The following is a 20,173-nucleotide window of genomic DNA, read 5'->3' as shown; positions in this document are numbered from 1 at the left end:
AAGGATATTTGACAGAAATCAAAGGCTTCTACAATTGCTCTATTATTTTTGATAAATAACTTTGTCTTAAGTGTAAATGGAAATTTTTCTTTCAGTCCTGCACTCAAATGTACTTTTATTTACTTTGTGAATATCCAGGTCTTACCTAGGTTATGAATTTCTCAGACTAGAAGACAGGTTAACAGATTAAGATTTTAACTTGTGTTTTAACACTAGTGGTTTAGCTTGGCATGACTATCTTACTTTAATCAGAAAATTAACAAAATCAGGTGTTTCAGATCATTGGAATGAAAGAAGTGAAGGGAGGGAAACTCGAAGGATTTTACTACTGCCACAATTTCAGAATAAGATTTTCTAGTTTAAGTGAGTAGAATTTTACAGGCTTAAAAATGGATGGTACCTATAAATAAACATGTAAACTTCTCCTAAATTTAACATTACTTTTGTTAAAATGCAAAACATCTTTTCCTGTGCAGAGAAGGGCTCTTTGATTTCTACAAAGGATAAATTCTGAAACAAACAAACAAACAAAACCACAACCCTTGAAGGTTTTGTAAAATAAGTATTTAAACGATCGGTTAAAAGCACTGTTTCCACTTCTTGAAACATGTCACATTGTTTGCTGTTCAGGCTGGCTGCCTCAAGCTAATGTCCAAAAAAATTCACAGCAAATTTATATATTTCAGTTCCTGTTTTCTCCAATCCTATAGTTAAAATTCTAAAGCTTAAGAACTGATAATGGAGAGAAATAATTCTTGATTTTTGCTTAGTTTTAAGGTCTTTGCCCCTCTGAAAAAATTATAAGGAAATACTTTAATATAGTTAACTATTTTCAATATCGAATGGGTGTAGGTTTATACTTAGTAGACATAAAACTCTTATTTCAAATTTCTACTAATTGAAAAGATGAGATAATATTCACCTTATATATCTGAAAGACATACCTAAAACCTTAATTAGTTGTGTTTAGGGGTTTCATATTTGTTAGTTTATTGTTAACTGCAGATGTGCAATTTCAGTATTTGTTTTTACGGCAATTTCACAGGCATACCAGTGATGTAGGGAAAAGCCTCAAACAAGGCCTTCTTTTGATACTTAATCTTGTTCTCCACTTTAAAACCACATATGTACTAAAAAGAAAATACTAGAGCATGTCAATTTCAAACATATGATTGTTGAAAAGAAATTCAGTACCAAACAGAAGGTGGTTAATTTAATATGCAAATAAAATGGATCATTTTAGTTATGCCATTTTGTTTGTGAAGAAAAATACCTGGTTAACTACAGAAATTTTGGAATTAAAATATAAAACATGGTTGTGTTCTCATAGCCAAAACCAGAGTGATGTGACTTCCACAAGATGGCTTCATTTTCCAGTAATGTTACTCATTTGACTGCCTTCAAGGAAATACTGAGTTGGCCAAAAAGTTCTTTTGGGGTTTTCCATATGATGTTACAAGAAACCAAAATGAAGTTTTTGGCCAACCCAATAGCTTGGCAATTATGATCGACAGTAGGAGATGTCTTTGCAGTGCCCAATGTCAATCAGTTTTTAAAAACTTTTTATTTTGTATTGGAGTAGAGCCAGATAATAATCCTGTGACAGTTTCAGGTGGACAGCAAAGGGCGCAGCCATACATATATGTGTATCTGTTCTCTTAACTCAACTGATTTACTATTTAAGTAGTTGTTACAGTACTCAACAACACTAATTTTGGAAAGAGAAGCTTTCAGGCAGATTCCTGAATTAGACTTGTGGAATCCTGAGCCCTTTAAGACCATGCCTCCTTTTGTGGATGCCCCCCTGCCAGCCCTATACCAGCCCCAGCTCTAATGAGACACAATTGTTATGATCACTGTGTACATTTAAGGTGTATGTGTTCATTTGATACATGTATATATTGTGAAGTGATTACCACACTAGAGTTCATCACCACACATAGTTACCATTTTGGACAGAGTAAAAACATTCAAGACCTACTTTCTTAGCAACGTTCAAGTATATACCAAAATCTACTTCACTGTAATCACTATATACATTAGATATCCAGAACATATTCATCCTGTAGGTGGAAATTTGTACCCTTTGACCAAAATCGCCCTACTTTTGGCACCCCTCTGGCTACCACCATTCTACTTTCTGCAGCTCCAAGTTTGGCTTAAGATTCCACGTATAAGTAAGATTGTACAGTATTTGTCTTTCTCTTTCTCAGATTTATTTCACTTAGCATGATATCCTCAAGGTCCAGCCGTGTTGTAACAAATGGTAGGATTCCCTTCTTTCCATTGACTACATGTGCCTTGTCTTCTTCATCCATTCATATGGATCCATTTCATGTTTCCATAGTACTAATTAGCATCCTTTCACATCAACAGGAAGAACTTTTCTCAGCATTTCTTGGAAGACAGGTCTAGTGGTGATGGACTCCCTCAGCTTTTGTTTTCCTGGAAAAGTACTCATCTGTCCATTTCTGAAGGACAAATTTGCTGGATGAAGTATCCTTGGTTGGCAGTTATTTTTTCCTTTCAGAACTTGAAAAATATCATCCTACCCTCTCCTAGCCTGTAAGGTTTCTGCTGATAGCATCCCACAGATCACATATGCTTTCTTTACTCTTCATCCTTATCTTCTCCTCTGCCTCAATAATTTCAAAGGTCTAGTATTTTAATGCAGATTATTTCTTCTCCTTGATCCATTCTGTTTTTAATACTCTCTATTTCAGTTTTAACTTCATTCATTGTATTCATAAGTGCCAGAAAATGTTTGGTTCTTTTTATGAGATTTCCATCTCTGTTTAACTCCTCATTTTATCTGTGTATTACTTTCCTGATTTTGCTAAATTTTCTGTTTTATTGTAGCTCATTGAGCTTCCTTAGAAAAGCTATTTTGAATTCTTTATTAGATAAATTGCAGCTCTCCATGTCTTTCTTACTATAAGATTATTATGATCCTTTGGAGGTGTCATATTTCCTTCATTTTTCATGTTCCTTGAAATTTTGCATTACTATCTTCACATTTTAAATGGCAGCCACCTTCAACCAATTTTACTGACTGAGGGTGAGAAATACTTTCCATCTGTCCTGCTAGGGATTCTGAGGCTTTCACAGACCTTCTATGGATACACCTGCTCTGCAATTCTGGCTCCCATATATGACAGAATTCATGAGCACATATGTTTTTTCTCCATCATGTAACACACAAGGCCAGGTGCTAACAGTGTCTCATTTGATTTCCCAATGGTGGTGCTACTTGTGGTCTCTCCCAGGCCCACAAACTCTGGCTGGCTTTCTGCACAAGCTCACTAGCCCTCTGTGAGAGCTGACGCTCACTGCCTTCAGCAGCAAGCACACACATCCAGCTACAGGATGGAGGAGAGTGCGGCTGAGCACATGGAGCACAGGAGGTGCCTGTGGGCCAGTGGGGGGTCCACAGGCTAAATATCTCTAGGGATCTGTTGGCAGGCTTTTTCATGGAGTCCATGATGTGGTTAGTAGGGTCTGTTTGCGTGTAATGCACTCTAAGAATCCTATCTGCTGCTCCCTCAGCCTCTTCCTGCCTCCATCATTCAGCTCACAACTCACTACTCTAGATGGAGCAAGAGAGAAATGGGCCTCTTTGGGAGCATCCTGTGCTGCTGGGAAACACAGCACCCCTTCATATGCTCTCACTTTTCCATGCATTAGAAATCAAAGGTGAGAAAGTCTCTCTTGGCACTGAGCTGTGCCACCCTGTGGAAAAGGTGACATGAATAAATCAAACTATTCCTCTTACCCTCTTCAATGCATTCAAACTTGTATAATTCTTGCTCCAATAGCATGCTGGAACTTCTCCACTGGACTTCTGGACTTCCCCCAAGGCTTTCTTGTCTGTGGGTGATTATCTAAAGCAAGTATTCTCCAGGGGATCCTAGACTGCAGCTGACAGGGGCTGGAGCCAGCTCATAGGCCACTGCAAGGTCCACAGACAGAACACAGGTCTGTCTGCCCATTACCTGATACATGGGTGGGTAAAATTCCTCCCAGGGCCCTTGGTATGTGGGGCTGGATGCCACAGCTCCCACAAAGGCACTTCCTGCATGTATGGATGCCAAATTGTTCTTGAGATGGGTATACAAACAAACGACATATTATAGGGCCATATAGCTGATATGTAAACTCCCATTTTTGTCTTTTTAGCATTTTTAAAAATATCTTTCTTTCTTTCTTTGCCTGCACTGGGTCTTAGTCGTAGCAGGTGAGACCTTTAGTTGCGGCATGAAGGATCTGATTTCCTGACCAGGAACAGAACATGAGCCCTGCACTGGGAGTGCAGGGAAGTCCTCTCAACTCCCTTTTAATACCAAGATACAGTTATACTAAAATGGCTGTAGAGATATAATTCGTGGACAGTTGTTGGTAAAGTTGGGGCAGACAGGGGAAAATAAGTGATGTATATTATCCAGAGCTTCCCATAAGCCCTGAGAAGAATTTAATCTGTGGCAGTCTTCCAGGGAGACAGTCTTGGAAATTGGGCATCAGGCCTGGCTCTGTACTATTTAACTTATTCTTGCACTCTTAATGAAAGCAGAAGGCAAATGAACAATCCAGTTTTCTTTTAGAACAACTTCTGTTCAACAGTGAGCGAGATGAAAGGTGAGCATATTTTCAGAGCTCAATCATATCCCATTCATAGCTGCAAGCTACAAAGATAAAACTCCTTGGGCTAACTGAAGTTCTCCTTGACTTGATGAACAGAAATATCTTACTTTTTCGATGAAGAAACTCTGCAACCAAAGCTGCTACATGGACATAACACATTGCTGCCTGGAAAAGGAGACAAAAAAGGAACCGTGAGATTGTGCTCCAGGGGTTTGGGAAGGCTTGTGTTTAGGACAAAGTCATAAGTAGTTACCTCTGAAAAATCTCCATTTTTTATATGAATCTTGGCCATGCTATCAAGCCAGGTTTTCCTGAGCTCTGGGGTACTTGCGTAGGACTTGGCTAAACTATACTGGAGATCAATTAGCATTTCGGGGTCCTTCTCATGCTCCTTCATTTGAGCTGTGGCCATAAGAACAGTACGGATTCTCTTGGTCAAGTCTTTGACTTCTGAGGGAAAAGCAGTTGCCTAATATCAAAACAAACAAAAAAGACATGTTTTTCAATGTTATCCGTGTGCTCTAAGCCTAAGCAGCCCATCCTGGGAATAACATAGAACTTTTACCCCTTGTGAGGAATCTTGGTATTAGGTTCTTGGTTCTTGGCATGTAGGCATGCCTAAAGAGTTTTAAATTAATTCTTTAAACAATATTCTACTATCTCAGGCTTCAAAAGCACTGAGTTTGATGGTAGTATATTCCTAACACATAAAAGTACAGACTCTGGAGCCAGACTATCTGGTTTTGAACCCCACCTCCTCTGCTGTCAATTCAATGTCAATTAAGGTAATCCATATTCACTTTTACTGTGTAATTTTAGTTACAATAGTAACTAAAAATTGGTATCTTACTATGTACCAAGCAGAGGCCAGGGCACTTTACATGTTTAAACTTTATAACAACATTATGAATTAAGACTATCATAATTCATTTTACCAGTGGGAAAACTGAGATACACAGCAGTTAAGTAGTCTGGCCAAAGTCATGAAGTTGGTAAGTGGTAGAGACAGGACTGACATCCACGCAGTTAGGCTACAGAGCTCATGACCTTAGTCACTCTTCCATCGACCCACTTCCATATGCATTAACATGAAAACCAATTTCCAATTATGGAAATAAGAGTTTATGAATCACAGAACACTCTGAAGAAGTTAAATACATCATTACTTTCTCTTAAAGGGTTGCTTTTGTCTTCAAAAATAGGAAGTTAGAGTTTCCTATTCACCCCACTGGAGTAATCACAATTATATGTCGGGTTCTGAGAAGAGGAGTAGGGACAGGTACAGGCCTTAGGGAGCTTTTCAATGTGAATATCACCAAAGGTGGAGAAAATAATTTTCAAGAGAGTCTTCTTTAAAGATGACTTTTAAAAATTGTTATTGGTGTGTGTGTGTGTGTTTGTGTGTGTGTGTGTGTGTGTGTGTGTGTGTGTGTGTGTATAAAGTCTCTTCATATACATTAATAGAGGTTTAATTTACTGGGAGAAAGCTATACCTTTGTTGTAATAGAGTTTATTGGTAATGATTGCCCTACCAGAATAAAACTGTCATTTCACAAATGAGTCATGAAAAAGATTTCCTATCACGGAGGGCTAAAACAAACCCCATTTACTTTGAAAAAGCTGGCAGTCTAACTTTTATATAACATGGAATTAAGGAAGGTAAAAAATGGAAAATACTCTTAGGGTATGAGTAAAAGATGCTAAAGGACATAAGCTATTTCTGTGCTCATGGGATTAGTTGGAGCATATACTGATTTCCTAAAGAACCAGTAGAACTGGCTGAAAAGTTTGAACTGGCTGAAAAGTTCTATTTTCCCAGCCTGAGACTGGCTGGCACTATTCAGTGTTTTTTGTTTTTTTCAGTCTAAGCAACATTCCTATAGGAATATGTTTTGGTACAAAGATTCGACACATCCCAAACATCAAGTATGCTATGACTGCAAACTTTTTTTTTCCAGATTTTACACAAATTGTCAAATTATGCTGGAAGATGACCTTTCCCAAGAACAGGGACGATTCCTCTGGGAGGAAACATTCTCTATTGGCAAAGGAGTCTTCTTCCCTTCTACATGTACATCACTGAAGAACACAACCTACTCTCCATACAACAGAACAACAAATAAACTTTTACAATGTTTTAGGTTTTAAATATATAGGTAGGTCTGAGGAGTGGTGGTCAGGGTCATGGGTTTTACCTCAGCCAACGGCTACCTAAGAACGATAGCCTTGAACATGGGTTTGCCAATGAGTATCTCTGGCAAGCCCCAGTTAACAGATAATTCTTTCATCTCAGAATATCATGTAGTAATGAATCCCTTCTGTGCCATTTCTCATCTGCTGACAAAGGATCCAGCAGCTATCAGCAACTCTAGAAAGTGATGTTTTGTGAAATTTCCAACTCAGTGTTTAATTAACCAATCTTATAAATGGTAACAACGGTTGAAAAAAACCCATTTCTTTGTTGAGTGAGTTTAAAACTCAACCCCAGAAAAAATTCAAATCCTATCATAATTAAGTATACACAGTATAGTCATTCATCCATCCATTCAACTAATACTGAATATTTACTGTGTACCTGGCAGTGTTCTAGGAGCTAGAGGTACAGGGATGGACTAGACAAAGCCTTGACCTGTGAAGCTCACATTCTGTACACTTGATACTATATAAAAGTTATGAATCCAATGCACAGTTTACCTTGAGAAGTGAAACTCCCCTGAGAGTGAACATGGTTCTAATTTTTCACTTACAGTGAGAACATACCTTCATAGGTCTGTCACTGTTTGCAAAGTTATTGATAATGAATAAAGACTCCTGAAATCTTGATCCTCCACTTAGTGCTACATCTGCTATCAGCTGGCTTACAGCAATTATTATCTGTGGAAAGAAGAAAACACCATCTTTCAAATGTCTTTTGAACACATGTTGCTTGTTTTCTTCAATGTACAAACCCATAGGCATTCATACAAAATGCTTCTTTTAAAGATATTAGAGTTCCAAGAAAAGCTGCTTTCTTCTTATATGAGGGGTTTAAATTCTTCTATTGAAACAGCAATGGTAGGGGCTTCAGAATCTGCCTGCCAATGCTGGAGACATGGGTTCGATTCCTGGTTCGGGAAGATCCACATGCCACAGAGCACTGCGCCACAACTAGTGCGTCTGCACTCAGGAGCCCGTGAGCTATAACTACTGAGCCCACATGCCACGGCTACTGAAGCCTGCGTGTCCTAGAGTCCATGCTCTGCAACATGAGAAGCCACTGCAATGAGAAGCTGGCACACAGCAATGACGAGCAGCCCCTACTCATTGCAAATAGAGAAAGGGCTACACAGCAATGAAGAATCCAGCACAGGTAAACATAAACAAAAAAAATTTTTTTAAGCTAAAGACAAAGCCATATCATAAAAAAGAAATATCAACTTCAGTAAAGCTACAAGATACAAACAAACTTAATACAGAGAAATCCCTTGCATTCCTATACACTAACAATGAAAAATCAGAGAGAAATTAAGGAACAACTCCTTCACTACTTCAACAACAAGAGTAAAAACCTAGGAATAAACCTACCTAAAGGGACAAAAGACTCAAAGGCAGAAAACTATAAGACACTGATGAAAGAAATCAAACACAACACAAATAGATGGAGAGATACACCATGTTCGTGGATTGGAAAAAAAATCAATGTTGTGAAAATGACCATACCCATACTACCCAAAGCAATCTACAGATGCAATGCAATCCCTATCAAATTACCAATGGCATTTTTCACAGAACTAGAACAAAAAATTTTACAATATGTACGGAAACACAAAAGACCCCAAATAGCCAAAGCAACCTTGAGAAAGATAAATGGAGCTAGAGGAATCAACCTTGCTGACTTCTGACTATACTACAAAGCTACAGTAATCAAGACAGTATGGTATTGGCACAAAACCAGAATTATAGATCAATGGAGGTTCCTAGTTTCAAATTTTATTCAGAGTTCTCTTGGTTTGATGTGAAAAATCTTCCAACCTCATAGCACATCTAGACCTGAAACCGTTTTCATAATTAGTGAACTGATACAATGGTAGATACAGGTATCTACCTTCAGTATGTTTGCTAGTTAGTAGTTTTGGCAAAGTTGGGAATAAATGACATTTCTTTGATGGTTTCTTATTTCTTTTCACTAGTCTATCTCAGTGTGCTGGACTTCCAACTCCAGTGCCTCAGCTCTCTCCTTTGTTTCTGACTAGGGCCTATCTAAATAGTTTATAGACAGTAGTACATGTTATAGCCTATACATTACATAATGATAACAGTATAATGCCATGTAATGGTGCTTCTAGGCCTCAATGATGGCTCAGCTGTAAAGAATCTGCCTGCAGTGCAGGAGATGTCAGTTTGATCCCAGGGTCAGGAAGATGCCCTGGAAGAAGGCATGGCAAGCCACTCCAGTATTTTTGGCTGGAGAATCCCATGAAGAGAGGAGCCTGGTGATCTGTAGTCCATAGGGTCACAAAGAGTCAGACACGACTGAAGCAACTGAGCATGTATGCATGGTGCTTTTAAATCTCTCAGGCTCCCTTTAATGAATGCTTATATGATTCAGGCTAAGGTGTTAGTGGCCAGAAGCTTTACCCCTGGCCCTGATAAGCAAGATGCTGTAGGAGTTGGGTGTAGGCTCTTGAGTCCAACTGACCTAGATTCAAACTTTGACTTTATCAATTATGCACTGAATGCCTTTGAGAAAATGAATTAACCCCCTGTGCCTCACTTTCCTTAAAGGCAATATAGGGATAATAACAATACCTACATTATAGAGTGTTGTGAGGATTTAAAAGATCATAATCATAATACTAGAAGTTAATCAGTTTATTTAGCACTTAGAACCAGAGTCTGCAATTTATTAATTCATTTCTATTTGAATATAGGACTTTAGACAAATTGATGCTTTAACACAGAAGAATGGACCCTAATAGGGAAATTCAAAAATATCAGCACACTATTTGCAGAAATGCTTTGGAAGAAGGTGGTATTCAAGTGACATCTCTATGAAAGCAAGTATTAGACACCCTAACATATAATGCTAGACCTAGTATCCAAAAATAACTAGATACAACATTTTACAGAAAGCATATACTTCTATCAGAGTTTCACATCTCTCATGACATTTCTAAAAAGCTACTTATGGCCGTTTCTTTATTTATAACCCAGTCTCCAACAAACAAATGCAATGGGACTGACCATGGCAGGACAGATAGAAATATGACCAAGCATTTCCCATATTACAAAGAGGGCAACTGAGCCAAGAACTCCCAACTGTGTTTCAGTTCACACCTGTTTCATCACATAAGCAAAAATTATGGAGATGTTGAATAACAACTGCCATATACTAAGTGTCTATTCTGAGCTAGGCATTTTGTGCCTGGCACTACACACACTTTATTTTTAACCGTCATTATAAACCCCACAAGCTAAAACATACTTGGCGTCATTTTACAGATGAGGCAAATAGTTAAGACAAACTGAGTAACTTCCCTGCCACTGCTGCTAAGTCGCTTCAGTCGTGTCCGACTCTGTGCAACTCCATAGACGGCAGCCCACCAGGCTCCCCCGTCCCTGGGACTCTCCAGGCAAGAACACTAGAGTGGGCTGCCATTTCCTTCTCCAATGCATGAAAGTGAAAAGTAAAAGTAAAGTCGCTCAGTCATGTCCGACTCTTAGCGACCCCATGGACTGCAGCCCACCAGGCTCCTCCATCCATGGGATTTTCCAGGCAAGAGTACTGGAGTGGGGTGCCATTGCCTTCTCCGGAGTAACTTCCTTAAAGTCACATATTAAGTAAGTAGCTAAGCTATGATTTAAGTCCAGGTAGGTATGTTTCCAAAGTCCATTTTTTCCACTAAACTTTGAGACTTCACTCATTTCTTAACTAACTCGGCATGCTGGAACATGATAAAACACAAGTAACTTCATTTGTTACTTAATCATCTCTTTAATACTCACCATAACCATATGAGGTAGGTATGGATATTTACCACTGTTTTACTTATGAAGCATCTGAGGTACTGAGAGACTAAAGAAGTCCTTGCTAAGGTCACACAGTATGTGATACTTGTGGGATCTGAAAACTATGCTCTTAATATCTCTGTTCTCAAGCCGTGTTGTCCAGTAGAAATAGGATATGAGTCACATGTGTAATATTGAATTGTCTAGCAGCCACATTAAAAAGTAAAACGACACAAGGGAATTTTGATTTATTTTACTTAAACCAATATATCCAAAATATCATTTCAACATATAGTCAATATAAAGCAATTGAGATATTTTACTTCTTTGCACTAAATGTTCAAAAGTCAATATGTCCGGAATTGAGACTAGACACATTTCAAGTACTAGATGGCCACCTGTGGCTAATAGCTTTGTATTAGACTGGGGAGCTCTAGATCTTAATGTAGAGAGGCGAAAGATTGAACAGAAGAAAGAGAAGCTTCGGTTTTCACTGACCTGCAGATGTGTCCTTAAAAAGGTTTTCCTTTTGGTGTATTCAAAGTTGTTTCTCATCAGAAGATACAAAAGCGCAGAGGCTTCATTCCTGGTTGAGCTAATCTTTGACGTGCAGCACTTTAAAACCTCGTAGCAAAATGCAGCACACATGTTTACCCTTCCTTTGAAAAAGGCCGAGGGAAACTAAACAATAGGAAAAACATAAAGAATTATCTGAAAAACCATGAAACAGAAATCAATCAACTATCAAGTGCCTACAGTATTCTCCCTAAAACTAAGCTGGGTGCGTTGAGGATACACAATCAACATAAGATTAGGGCACCCCTCTGGAGAACCCAAGCTAGATAAAAACATAAAGACTAGCATGTATTAATGAACGACTGAAATGATGACTCATTTCATGAGGATGGTCTCAATTTGGGCCATAAAAATGGGAAGGCCAATCTGCATTACTTACTCTTTTGCTTTATATTTAAACAGTTCCTTATATTATAAACTTCCCAATGCTGTGAAAATTATATCTGTTCAGCAAATAAAGTTGATCTTTTAACAAAATGGAGTATAGATGAAGTGTAGACACACAAACATAAACACGTGCATCCTCTAGTCATAAACAGTGCTGAGTAAAATACAGTTTGGCATAGAAAAAGTACACAAGTGACTATCTAATCCTCAAAACAGGCAAGGGACTGCTACTTTTGGAGTGTATTGAGTCTGCGTTGTGGAATATAAGCTGTACAAAGAACATAGGCTTATTGCAAACTTCCATGCTGACATGTCTCGGCAAGTGAGTACTTAGCAGCTCCAGGGTACACAGTGGATTTTTTCAGGGAGTGTGAAGCTAGATTCTTTCAAAACCATTCTCAGGAATATTGGATTTAAACCCATATTATAGGAATCAACGTAAGGCTAGGGCCTAATTTCAATATTATTTCTCAGAAATATTGAATTTAAGCCCATATTATAGGAATCTATCTTCTTTTTATTACCTTAACACTAAGGACAATGCTTCTTACTGTTTATGTGTCTTCATCTATTAATGAACATTTAATAAATGTTTTCTAGCTGGCATGAAAAAATCTCATCAATGGTTTCACCAGATCAAATAAACCTTGTTGGGCAAGATACTCTTGTATGAAAATACAGGAAGGGAAGGCACAGCGGTAGAGTAGTTAATCTGCTGTAGGAAGTCTTCTATCGATCACTTCTCTGAGTGGGCAATGACCAAAATTATCAATGACCTTGTAATGCCAATTCCAATGGACTCCCTTTCCACCTTATCTTAATAAGCCACTCTGTATTGCATAATAATGCTGATACTCTCTTCTCCTTTGGCTTCTTTCTTGCCTTTCTTCCTATTTCTGTGACTGCTCCCTTTCATCTCCTCCATAGACTCCTCTTCCAACCCCTTCTACGTTGCTTTTCTCCAACATACAGCTCTTAACTTTTTGCTGTTGTTCTTGCTCTTCCAGCGGAACTTAAACCACTCCCAGGGCTCCAACTGCCACTGGTATGCTGATGAGCTCCCTAATTCACTCTATTCCAGCTAAACTGAACTTTCAGTTCCCAGAATTTCAAGCTCTATCACTTCTCCCTAGAATGTTCTTCCTTGAGCTTTTCAAACGGCTGGCCCCTTTTCATGTTTCAGGTCTCATTTTAGAAGTGACAAACCCAGATTCCAACTACATGACATTCTGGAAAAGCAAGACTGGGGAGACAGTAAAAAGACTGTTGATTACCAGGGTGTGGTGGGGAGGGGAGTGGTGAATTGGTGGAGACTTTTAGGGCAGTTAAAATACTTTGATACTAAGATGGGTACATGCCATTTTTCCAAACCCATGGGATGTGCACCGAGAATGAGCCTTAATGTGCACTGTGCACCTTGCAACACTGTTGTTGTTTAGCTGCTAAGTCGTGTCTGACTCTTTCGAGATCACATGGACTTTAGCCTGCCAGGCTCCTCAGTTCATGGGATTTCCAAGGCAAAAATACTGGAGCGGGTTGCCATTTCCTTCTGTAGGTGATCTTCCCAGCACAGGGATTGAACCTGACTCTCTTGTATTATCGGCCAAGTTCTTTTTACCACTGACCCACCAGGGGAGCCCATGAGGAAGATTATTATGTGTCAGTGTAAATTCGTCAGTTGTAATAAATGCAGCACTCAGGTGGCAGATGTTGATAATCAGGGAGACTGTATGTATGTTTCCGGGGGTGGGGATATATAGGAAATTTCTTTATTTCCCATTGTATTTTGCTGTGAGTTTAAAATTGGTTTCAAAACATAAAGTCTTAATTTAAAAAGTTAAAATATAAAAATAAGTGACAGACCCATCAAAAGTAACCCCCACAAATCATTATCCTCTATTTCACCCCCTTGGTTCCTTCTAAGAACTTGTTCCAATTACCATTTTATTTACTAATTTATTTTATCTCCCCCTTCCACCCACTGAAATCTGCATGAGAGCAGAGATTATGCTTCTGTACTATATTCAAAGAGATTTTCCCATACCTGCAACAATTTTCTTAGTACAAATCTAATTATGTTGCTTTCCTGCTCCCCAACACCTAAAAGATGAAATCTAACTGAAAAACATGAGGATACAACCCTCTGGTCCTCACTGACCTCTTCAGTCTCATCTCAGCTGCTGAGTCCAAACTAAATCCTAACTTGAGTGCTGCAGAGAAATGTTGCTCAATTAGTGCTTCCTGTCCTTCCATTTACCCTCAGTTCTCTGTAGGCTTCCTTTATCCTAATGGTATTTCTGATGCGCATCAATGTGTGCTTTCCTATACTGGACAATAAGTCTTCACATTGTATCCTGGACACAAAGTCTGACAACAGGAATTACCCATCCAGTTACTGTTCATTAAATGAATTATTTCTGAATCTCGTTCCCTTAGTTTCTTCTCATACGCTTCCACTGAATTCAATTTTCCATTTATTTCTTTATTCACAAAATTGCATTAAAGAATGGCAATCTAAAAATACACCTTCAAAATCATCTACTTTTCTATCAATTTGGGACAATAAGTTGCCATGCAAATGATGACCAAAAAAAAAAAAAAAGTTGCTCAGCTAGCCTATTTCACAAATCAGTTAACGGAATTTGTCTTGTTGGAGTTACATATACCAGAGTGGAAGTCTAGACTGTGCCTTTCCATAATTTTTACTCCGTCTAGGTTTCTGATGCTTAACAGACCAGCAATAAATTTTTGCTGAGTCATATTTGTTCCTAAAAACCTAGTCTGAAGGTTTAGTTTACATTGACGTAAATGGCCTGAAAATCTGGAGCCCACAGATACAATTAGCACTGAAAGGAAGGATTCATTCATCTATACATGTATTAAGTGCCTACCACTTGCAAGATATCATACAAGGCCCTGGGGTTTTGTAACTTGTCTCTGCTTTGAAAGTGATTACACATGAGTGCACTCACAATTTATATATCTTCAGCATGATAATACTTTAAAAAGAAACCAAAGAGAAGAAATATTGGCAGTTGATAACTTTACCATGACACTCCTCAAAGGAGCCTACTGGGAAAAAAAAAAAAAAAAAAGGAATAACAAAATGAAATTAAAAGCACGTGCTGATTTTAGGGAATTCATGGTCAGGCCCTCTTTCTGTATTTTGCTGTTCTGTATTAATGTTTACAAAGGCAGGATTTAATGGCTTCATTAGCTGAGGTTTGGAGATCCTGTTCCCCTGATCTTTCTTACCAAGAAGCAAGGCCACTCGCAGCCATAAAGATTTGTTCCTTACCTTACTAATGAATGCTCGCAGTGAGGCAAAGACATGTTTCAGCGACACTTCAGACTGCCCATTTTTAAGAAAAGCAAGATGAATATCAAATACTTTTTTCATTAATGGGTTGTGGCCATCATTATTTAAAAGCTGACTCTAGAAAACATAAAAAAGCTTTTTTTGACAAATAGTTTATGCTGTTCCCCCTAAAATGAGAGAACAGTCTTTACCAATACCTGTTCATCAAACCACTGCTTGAAAAATAACAATAAGAAGCTTGCTGCTGCTGCTGCTAAGTCGCTTCAATCCTCTCCGATTCTGTGCGACCACATAGACGGCAGCCCACCAAGCTCCACTGTCCCTAGGATTCTCCAGACAAGAATACTAGAGTGGGTTGCCATTTCCTTCTCCAATGCATGAAAGGGAAAAGTGAAAGTGAAGTCGCTCAGTCGTGTCCGACTCTTAGCGACCCCATGGACTGCCCCCCACCAGGCTCCTCCGTCCATGGGATTTTCCAGGCAAGAGTACTGGAGTAGGTTGCCATTGCCTTCTCCTATAGCCTTTGTATTTCTCTGACAGAAACAAAGTCATGTAAGAATTAAGGAAAACATCAATTCTATTTTAAAATTCTATTATCCAATTTGTTTTAAAATGTATGTTTAGTGTATGTCTAGCCACTGGAGACAATTAAACCCTCTATGAGTAGAGATAATGACAGGTATCACAATTGAAAGACTACACAAACTGTTTAAAGGTTCCTTAGATACTAATTAGGAATAGGCTGCAGAATCTCTTTATGAAGTATTAAATTTGTTCTGATTAATGTGCAACTCAAATTCATTTTTTATTGTGCCAGTAAATAAGATAATTGATTTCAAAATGTGCACTCTTATTCCTTCCTTCTATTCAAATATTTCTTAATTTATTTAACATACATCTCTTGGTAGATGACAGGCACTATCTTAAGTGCTTTAGAAATTTTAACTGCCTTTTTGATTGTGAGACTGGAGGTGGAAAGGGGGACTGACTGCATATGGGCACCAAGGATCTTTTTGAGATGATGGGAATGATTGGATCGTACTGACTGCACAACTCTGTAAACTTACTAAAGTAAAGATATAAAAGAAACTAGAAATTGTAGAGACGAAGATTGCCGGGAGAAATATCAATAACCTCAGATATGCAGATGACACCACCCTTATGGCAGAAAGTGAAGAGGAACTAAAAAGCATCTTGATGAAAGTGAAAGTGGAGAGTGAAAAAGTTGGCTTAAAGCTCAACATTCAGAAAACGAAGATCATGGCATCTGGTCCCATCACTTTATGGGAAATAGATGGGGAAACAGTGTCAGACTTTATTTTTCTGGGCTCCAAAATCACTGCAGATGGTGACTGCAGCCATAAAATTAAAAGACGCTTACTCCTTGGAAGGAAAGTTATGACCAACCTAGATAGCATATTCAAAAGCCAAGACATTACTTTGCCAACAAAGGTTCGTCTAGTCAAGGCTATGGTTTTTCCAGTGGTCATGTATGGATGTGAGAGTTGGACTGTGAAGAAGGCTGAGCACCGAAGAATTGATGCTTTTGAACTGTGGTGTTGGAGAAGACTCTTGAGAGTCCCTTGGACTGCAAGGAGATCCAACCAGTCCATTCTGAAGGAGATCAGCCCTGGGATTTCTTTGGAAGAAGTGATGCTAAAGCTGAAACTCCAGTACTTTGGCCACCTCATGTGAAGAGTTGACTCATTGGAAAAGACTCTGATGCTGGGAAAGATTGAGGGCAGGAGGAGAAGGGGATGACAGAGGATGAGATGGCTGGATGGCATCAATGACTCGATGGACGTGAGTTTGAGTGAACTCCGGGAGTTGGTGATGGACAGGGAAGCCTGGCGTGCTGTGATTCATGGGGTCGCAGAGTCGGACAAGACTGAGTGACTGATCTGATCTGATCTGATCTATTGGTTTGTGACCCTTTCTGTTTAAAAAAGAATGCATTGGATGATGTCTTCAGCCCTGCTCTCCTTTCCTTTAAGAAACCAATTAGTAGGTTACAAATTGGCCATAAGTAACAACAAAAAACCAAAACCATATGACTATTTGTAACAGATTTAATCGTAACACTGATAGCCAGAATCCAAGAATGGTGCTCCATCTTTCTGGCTACTCCCTTGAAGTCAAGTGAAGTGAAGTCTCTTAGTCATGTCCGGTTCTTTGCGACCCCATGGACTGTAGCCTACCAGGCTCCTCGGTCCTTGGGATTTTCCAGGCAAGAGTACTGGAGTAGGTTGCCATTTCCTTCTCCAGGGGATCTTCCCGACCCAGGGATCAAACCCGGGTCTCCCACATTGTAGGCAGACACTTTACCGTCTGAGCTACCAGGGAAGCCCAAAACCATATGCATATTTGTAACAGATTTAATGGGAACACTGATAGCCAGAATCCCAGAATGGTGCTCCATCTTTCTGGCTCCTCCCATAGTCTACTTAAAAGCATGGGGAGGTGGTTAGAAGCAAGGACACTTGTGATAACTAGCCAAGATTAAATTCCTGATCTGCTACTGACTAGCTATGTGACATTAAGTTCCCTGTGAGCTTCACTTTTCTCACTTTAAAATGGGAAAAATTATAGTATCTACATCACAAAGCTAGTATGAGGATTAAAGGTGAGTTAATATTTGTGCTTTTAAGTTGACTGAGGTTTAATTTACATACAACAAAATTTACCTATTTTAAATTTATCATTCAGTTATTTTTAGTAAAGTTAGAGTCATGCAGTCATTGCAATCCATTCATTCCCATCATCTCAAAAAGATCCTTGGTGCCCATGTGCAGTCCTCTTTTCTACCTCCAGTCCCACAATAGAAAAGTGAGTTAATATTTCTAAAGCACTTAGGATAGTGCCTGTCATATAACAGAGATGTCAACTAACAAGAGATGTATGTTACATAAATAAGAAATGTCTGAATAGGAGGAAGAAATAACAATGCAAACCTTGAGACCAAATGTCTTATTTACTGGCATAATAAAAAATGAATTTGGGTTGCATTTTAATCAGAACAAACTTAATACTTCATACAAAAATTCTGCAGTCTATTTCTCATTACTATCTAATTTAGTTTTCCCTTATAAGACTCTTTGAAAAGCACAGGCCTGGTTTCCATAGTAAACCTGGAGGCCTGAAGCAATTAACTGAATTACTTTGAGAAGGGGAAAGAAAAGAAAAAAAAAATCTGTGTAATTCAGACAAACAGCCAGCAAGAGTTTTCACTTTTGACTTCTCCCACTACTGTTACCTCACATTATGGTTATATGGGCTCCCCTGGTAGCTCAGCTGGTAAAGAATCCGCCTGCAATGCGGGAAACCTGGGTTCAGTCTCTCAGGTAGGAAGATTCCCTGGAGGAGGAAATGGCAACCCACTCCAGTATTCTTGCCTGGAGAATCCCAGGGACAGAGGAGCCTAGAAGGCTACAACCATGGGGTCACAGAGTCGGACACGACTGAGTGACTAAGCAAAGCACATAGTTATATAGTGTTTATTCAAAGCTCTCTAACATCCATTATCTCATTTTACACCTTCAACAACCCTGCAAGATAACTGCTTTCAATTTCTTCTTCTAGCTTTTAATCCTAGCAATGATGATTTCTACTGAGAGGCAAGCATCTGAATAAAACCAATAAACCCCTGACAAGGGACGCCAGCCAGCCAGCCAGCCTGCCTGGATATCATCTGGCTTGACAAGACACCTCATCTCAACAGGTATTTGGACAGACTGACTCAATCATAATTTAGGCTAAAAATGACTGGATATTTTCAAAAAAGTATGAAAAAACCTGTTTTTAAACACAAAAATAACAGAGAAGGGAAATAAAGAACAAATTATTAACAGTCCAACTCTCTCATTTTAAGGCTGAGTCTCAGTTATTTCTTGAGGTCACACTAGGTGTGCCACCCACATTTCCTGACTGCTCACTGGGGTGTTTTATACTAAGCTTCACCTGCCTAGTTAATTTTTGCATACTTTCTTTGCAATGATACCAACTGAATCCTAACTTTTCATTTTTACCTTGAAACACTGAGTGAAAAATGATATGGTATCTAATACTGTTAGGGAAACTTCCGTAGCAGTATTTCCTTCAAGAAGTGCCTGATGGAAAATGTCTGCTTCAGTTGTTGAAGAACCTGAAATTTTAAAAAAAAAAAAAAAAAAAAAAAGGAAATTAAAACTGTATGACATAGGTATTCACATAACAGTTTTGAATGACTTTGTCTCCCAAAGACTCAGAGAGAGAGACAAGCAAAAAGACACCAGGCTCTCAGTAACTGCAGACTTAATGAGTTTTGCTGTATTTACTCCTTAATCGAATACAATCTGGGTTAATCAATTCTGCTATTTTTTTTTTTACTTCAGCTCTGTATCAACAGCTCTGCAACAAATAAATAGGTGCCAACTTCTTTGTAGACAAGATGTGAGTGATGAACTAGGTATGTAACTAAGAAATAACAGGGGAGGCATTTTAGACTATGCTGCTAACTATATGTGAAAAAATGAGAAACTCATAGCAATGTAGCTATGTTATGTACAGGGGTTCCCTATGGCCTGATGTTTTCAATGATGCCAATGGTGTGAGACTTGTTTCTAAATCAGAAGGAAAACAAAGCATCTGGGCCAACTGAAAGACACAGCTTCAATACATTGTTACAAGAGACAAAGAGCAAAGCTGAAGGCTGTACCACTCCCATTTTTTTTTTTTTGAAAGGTCCTGAGTCTAGTAGCTCAGCATCCATCTGCTCAAGACATTTGTGTTTATGATTAGTCCTCATGGCAGAGCCAGTTCTGCTTGCTTCCTCTTATGCAACCTCTAAAGGACTGTCTGGAAATGAACGTTTTCTCACTCTGACTTTTTATTAAGATTTGCTTTTTAGAGGATAGCTTTCATTTATATGACCCTCTAGCTTCCCCCTTGTCCTACTGAACGTGTCAATATTTCAACCTGTGTGAAATACATCTTTGTTAAAATAGTATTAACAGTGCTCTGACCTCTGCAGACAGCTCAGCATGGGCAATCCCTTAATAATCACTGAATGAACAATAGTCACGCTAAACAAATATTATATATACTATTATATTCAAATGTCATTATTTGCATTAAAGTATAGATAAAAGATATTGAATGTAAAATACCCCACTCACACCTATGGATAGATCAACTAAACAGAAAATTAACAAGGAAACACAAACTTTAAATGATACAATAGACCAGTTAGACCTAGTTGATATCTATAGGACATTTCATCCCAAAACA

General features: G+C 38.7%; 1 protein-coding gene across 6 annotated transcripts in view; it reads right to left on the bottom strand.

The window, feature by feature from the left end:
- The window catches only part of LOC129640271 (dedicator of cytokinesis protein 11), a 223,093-nt gene that overhangs the window by 39,401 nt on the left and 163,519 nt on the right, over positions 1 to 20,173 (bottom strand). For all 6 annotated transcript variants that reach the window (XM_055565486.1, XM_055565485.1, XM_055565481.1 and 3 more), the window contains 6 exons: positions 18,934 to 19,049; positions 14,888 to 15,025; positions 11,125 to 11,307; positions 7,399 to 7,512; positions 4,892 to 5,107; positions 4,746 to 4,803 (listed from right to left, as the gene is read on the bottom strand). In XM_055565486.1, coding sequence (XP_055421461.1) covers positions 4,746 to 4,803; positions 4,892 to 5,107; positions 7,399 to 7,512; positions 11,125 to 11,307; positions 14,888 to 15,025; positions 18,934 to 19,049 — 825 coding nt within the window. The remainder of the gene's footprint in view (positions 1 to 4,745; positions 4,804 to 4,891; positions 5,108 to 7,398; positions 7,513 to 11,124; positions 11,308 to 14,887; positions 15,026 to 18,933; positions 19,050 to 20,173) is intronic.

The sequence above is a fragment of the Bubalus kerabau genome, chromosome X (genome assembly GCF_029407905.1).
Source record: "Bubalus kerabau isolate K-KA32 ecotype Philippines breed swamp buffalo chromosome X, PCC_UOA_SB_1v2, whole genome shotgun sequence".
Lineage (NCBI taxonomy): Eukaryota > Metazoa > Chordata > Mammalia > Artiodactyla > Bovidae > Bubalus > Bubalus kerabau.
The sequence above is the reverse complement of the archived record's forward strand: the minus strand, read 5'-3'. Positions and strand labels throughout refer to the sequence as shown.